The sequence below is a fragment of the Lactuca saligna genome, chromosome 2, assembly GCF_052625555.1.
Source record: "Lactuca saligna cultivar CGN05327 chromosome 2, ASM5262555v1, whole genome shotgun sequence".
NCBI lineage: Eukaryota > Viridiplantae > Streptophyta > Magnoliopsida > Asterales > Asteraceae > Lactuca > Lactuca saligna.
Genome location: NC_136418.1, coordinates 114,131,973 through 114,137,684, shown reverse-complemented (window position 1 = coordinate 114,137,684; position 5,712 = coordinate 114,131,973). Strand labels below are relative to the sequence as shown.

Genomic DNA, 5,712 nt, shown 5'->3' with positions numbered 1-5,712 from the left:
TCACTCCTTTCCTAAGTCCCCGTGACTCGCATTCCGGCCTCGAGCAAAACACCTGAAGCCTCAAATCCATAAACTCCTGTGCTAGCCTCCCCCGCTCAACCCGCGAAATGTAATGAGTACCGAATATCTCCCTGGTCCCAAGTAACTGTAGCCCTCATCTCATAAGAATATGTCCCATTAACAAGTCTCGGTACTGGAAAGCTCGACGAACTTCTACCCTCTATCATCGTTACAGCTGTTGTAGCTGCTGCGGTAGTCGTCTTAGCAAGGGTTGCATAACGCTCATCGAAATGATCAAACATGGCGGTATTAATAGACCCAAGCACCTTCGGTTACTGTCCTCGAACAATCTCGAACACCTCCTCCCGGGTGATCTCACTGACACGATCCTCTGACAATACAGGCCTATCTTGGCTGCCAGCTCCCGGTCTTGATCCGGACCCGGTCTCAAGACGTCTCGCAACCATCATTCTGATAATACACCATAAAGATCTCTGAAAACCCATATGATGATAGGGAACCAACTCCCAACTAAACCCTAGGGGTTATGACTTCCTTGATACGTGTATAGGTCATGTGCTTTCAGTAGTACGAGCCCATACTACCTTCCACACCTACCCATATTTGTCTTAAGTATCATCACAACACCCTAAATGTGTACATAACATGGCGAGCGCTCAATCCTCACTCCTAGAGGAATGCTAAATATCTCATAACTGGCCTACAAGCCTCACACAACCCACCCATGAAACTTCCACCAACCCTGCAGCACTCGTGTATGCTAACCATACATAACGTTGGACCCCATAGACTTTCGAAAATCTGATCCTATCTTAAGCCCTTCATCAAACAAGAATAGGAAATTAGGCTAAACCAAACATTCTTAGGCTATAAGATCATAATTATGTACAGCCGTGATGCATACACAAGCAACTATAGTAATGATGTCAATTTCATGTAACAAAACTCTAGGCTATCAGGCATCATGTAATCAGACAATTTTATCATGCAATTCCTGAAGATCTCTAGCCTAATACTAGCATGTTCTTCTAACATATCATAATATCAAATAACCGTATGGTATTTTGGGTTCTACTTACTGGCTCCGGCTGATCGTATAGCTCCTCACATTTTATGACTATGTTTCTGAGAGACTCTGATATTAAACTATTTTGAAAACATTTTGTAATAACTAATTGCTTTTGAATGTTTGAAAAAGTTTTAAATGACTTGATTTTTATGGGTGTTACAGTATTACAAATAAACATATACATATAAAGTTTTCTATTACATAAGAATTTTTTAATCTGACTCTCCGTAGTATACTTCAATGTCTTCTTCAATATCCTAATCATGAACGTTCTCATAAAACTCAGTCTCTCCTTCAGATACATCATCTAGTCTTCCATTTAGCAGATGTACTTCACTCTCACTTTCATCCTTACTATTATAATCAACATTGTTTTGAACTCTATTGACATTGTTTTGAAAGTACTGGCCAAAGTCAATTATAAGTATAGATTTAAATGAAGAGTTATTTTGAGGTATGTCGACATTGTCAACATCTTTGGCTGAACCATTATCAATAATTTGTACAAAGTCATTGTAAACATTTTGGACATGACCATCGTTCAATGGTAAATCCTAAATTCTTCGATGACTGATATTCTCGACGACAAACCGATGGTTATGGTTTTGGTTTCTTCTAAAAGGCTCTCGAATGTAGAACACTTGTTTGGCTTGCGGAACATATATCAGTTGATCATCTTGGCAAGCTTCGTATTCTATATTGAAACTAGTGAAATTATTATCAAAAATAACCCTTGTTCAAGTATCGAACCACTTACGTCGAAATAGTACATTTGAATAAACCATGTGTATACTACAACTCTATAATCTCTTCCAATTAACCGGACATAATATTTATCTCCATTCGTACCCATCGCTAGAACCCAGAGTTTTGTGTTGTGTGTTGTACGTCACGACTAAGTACCATAAACCTAACACCGTTGAGTATGCAAGCGGTATAGGTATAAACGTTTATTTATGAACCCATTGAAAGGGCCGCCAACTCTTTGTGGAAATTTGGAGTGTTTTCTATTTTCATATGATAAAAGTAGAAAATATAAATTATTATTTGTTGTGTATTCTTGATTCGTTAGAATTATTCAAACATTTTTCTTTGTTAATTAGTATTACGGTATTACCTTTTCAAGAAACTAGTTAGGAAATTTGGTTTTTTCATCACTTTCTGGACATTCAAATTTAAATTTACTACGTTGATGACAAAAATATATCGGATTAGTGAATGGAAAAAGAAGTAATAGTAGATAACGAAAGTTAAAGATAAGAACACTTACTTGAAGTAATATCTAACATTTTTACAACTAGTCGGTACAAACCATTCTATATTACGTTTTTTCCTTAGATCCAAATGTTTGATTTGCGATGCACTGGTCGGTCAACAATACAACTCAAACACCCAAAACTTTATGTTTTCAATGACGATATCCGCTTTTCTTTCAAGACGATTTAATTGAGTATGCACATCTCGAAGGTACATCAAACAAATTGATAAAGCTTTTGCATAAATATAACCTTAAACTATAGAACCTTTCGGTTTGTCTTATTTTTGACATAGTTTTTAGTTTTTTCATGTATCTTTCTAACGGATACATCCATCTCATACATACCGGACCTCCAACAAGTGCTTTATCATGTAGATGCAAAACTAAATGAATCATAATGTCAAGAAAACAAAAACAAAACGTTGGAGGATAAATCAGTTTTAACTTGCACAAGATTATAATATTAATGTCTTCTTTTTCTTTCCTCATATCTCCAATGTTAGTGTTAAATTGGGGCAAAGTTTCTTGAATAACATATAAAGGTCTACAATTGGTGTATAAGTTTCTTTGGTTAAAAACTCTCTAACTCCGGTTGGTATCAAACGTTGCATAAGAGATTTCAACCCAATAATTACATGTATCTTTGGTGTTACTGTTAATAGTGGTTGTTGCCGCCAACAACATCGCAATTATTGCTAGCAGGGCCGGTTCTAAGGATTCAAATATCCAGGACGAGGCGGATAAAAAAAAGCCCTTAGGCCTTAACATGTAACAAATTAAATTACATAAACATAATTTGAAAATCTGATAATCAAGTAACCTAATTCTGATTAAAAGAAAAACTTATAATGAACATAATCTGGTAACCATAATATGGTAAAGTGATATTTGATTCTTTAAACACTCATGATTTCTGAATTCTGAATTTCTAATAAATAATTATAAAATAAACATAATTACATTAATAAATAATCTCATTCTCATAATTTAATTTCAGGTTCCAATTGTAATAATCTGTTTCAAAAATAAGAATCATTCATTATAATCTGATTGAATCATATTTCAGAATAAAATTAGAATTTCATAATCTGATTAGTGATAATAAACTACTAAACTGATTTCTTCTATGATCTATGAATTTGAGAAACTGATAAGATTTCATTCATTCATGATTCAATATTTCTATTAAACTGATTTCTATAGTGATAATAAATTATTAAACCGATAATCTATGAATCATTCAAGTATGCAACTGACAATTATAAACTGAAAATCCTCAGTTTCTCATAAATCATAATCTATTAGACTAATAACTATTACAATATTACCTGATTAGTGATTAGCAGAACTGTAAGAGATAAGATAATTAAATAATCGTCTAATCGATAGTTGTGGTTGTTGTCTTGCTGATTGGCGATTGCTGAAAGTTGAGTCAATGTGGCGAAGTTGTTGTTGGCCTGCCCTACTAAGTGCTACTTGATGTTTTTGGCTTATGTTCGTTGAATGTCGACATACTCAATGTTGCCTTGTGCAGTTGTGCCTTCTCTCGTATTGATGTTGATGGTCATGGATTGGTTTGATTTGGATTGGGCTAAAAATTATATATTCTATTTAAAAAAAATAGGCACCTGAAAATTGCGGGCCGTGTTCAATGCCCAACTTGCCCTTGCTCTAAACGAGGCTTGATTGCTAATATTTCTTGTCGTGAAAATCAATACGAATTACTATGTATAACTCTATCGTTCAAAAATGTAGGAGCTAGTAGAACTAACAAATTGTAGAAAACTAAGTGAAGTCTAGTCCGACTTCATTTGTTACGTTTTTCGTACCACATTTGTACACAAACTCAAATTCAAACTATAAATTTCTCAATAAAATCTCTTTTTACAATTGTTTTGTATACGAAAAACATCAAGCAATTGCTTTTATTCATTAAGTTAACAATTTAGCATGGGAGCAGGTCTTTATGAAAACAGGAAAAACAAGACACAACAAAAGAACAACCACCAATACTAGCTAACGACATCGCTCTTCTTACCAATATCATCAACATATCGATTAACACAATATGGAGCCACACCCGATGCCTTCGCAAGCTTAAGACTTGAAGAAAAGACAGCCTCCAGGGGTTGACCAATGATCGAAGCCATCAGTCTACTTGGACTCATTGTCTTTTTGTCCGAAACAAGACGCCCCGTTTTGCAATATATCGCAAAGTGTATACAATTGTTCTTTAAAATATTATAGCAACCAAACCCATTCTTAACAAGGTAATTCGCTCGGTGGATGACAGTTTCCGGTGGGTCTGAGGCGGCGAGAGTACAGGTACCACCACGAGGATTTGCAAGAAACACGACAGGGTTGACTGAGTATTCAAAACGGTAGAGTAGTCCACCATTAAGGAAGCAGTTGAGACAAGAGGTGATAATTCCGTTGCTAATATCGGTATGATTACACGTAGGACATGTGACTAGACGTGGTGGTGGCATTGAGCTAATAATGAGGACATCAAGACCTGTTCCTGTTCCTACTTCTTGACCTAGCCTCGTGAAATGAACGACTTTATCATCTCCCAGATAGACACCTGTGAAAAAACGCGATTCGTTAAACAAATAATCAAATGAACATCACATAAACAAAACATGTTTGTGTAAAAGAGAATCAAATACGGAAGGAAGAAAAAGATATTGGAAAGTAGGGTTTGTGATTAACTAGACGAAATAACGCATATATTAAGTCTGGCGTCTGTTTGATAAACATGATTTTAAAGAAAGATTGATGAAGAAAGAAAAAGAAGCAGTAAAAAAGAGAGTAAAACCGTGATGCGCATAAATATATGCATGACGCCATGAATATATATGATCTCCTGGTTTCAGATTCTTTTTATCCAATCTGCATTGCGAAAATCAAGTTTCTTCAACAAATAATTCGCACACATAATGATGTGAAGCAAAAACTGAAAGTTATCGAAAAAACTATTTACCTGTTCGAGAGTAGCCCCATCTTTCAACTGTAAATGATGATTGATGATGATGAAACCCCTTGAAGTTTATGTATTTTAGGTTCTATTACGAGAGCAAAAGTATGGCGACTGTTTTGATTTGCTATAATTTATACCGTTCCTAATTTAATGGAAGGCAAATATTAATATTTACTTTTTTGAATTAAGATATATGTATGATTGATATTTTTTCGAAGAAACGTTTAGTTGTTATTTTAAATCTTTATTGCATGTTGCAAGGTTCAGGTGCCATATTTTAAGTATTTTTGTTATTAATATTCTTACAACAGGTTTTTTTAATAATTTCATGCCTAGTTCAACCTTTTCTTTTTTAGCCGTATAGTCTTTAGACTTTTTTTTTTG

At 34.7% G+C, this 5,712-nt stretch overlaps 1 protein-coding gene across 1 annotated transcript; it reads right to left on the bottom strand.

Annotated features, from left to right (window-relative positions):
• Window positions 1–4,194: 4,194 nt before the first annotated feature.
• LOC145031387 (protein LEAD-SENSITIVE 1-like) lies at window positions 4,195–5,488 on the bottom strand. The gene is made up of 3 exons (XM_078979930.1): window positions 5,332–5,488; window positions 5,167–5,240; window positions 4,195–4,932 (listed from the first exon to the last, which is right to left on the bottom strand). The coding sequence occupies exons 1-3, from the start codon at window positions 5,349–5,351 to the stop codon at window positions 4,361–4,363; spliced, it is 666 nt and encodes a 221-aa protein (XP_078836056.1). The 5' UTR covers window positions 5,352–5,488; the 3' UTR covers window positions 4,195–4,360.
• Between the last annotated feature and the right edge of the window lie 224 nt (window positions 5,489–5,712).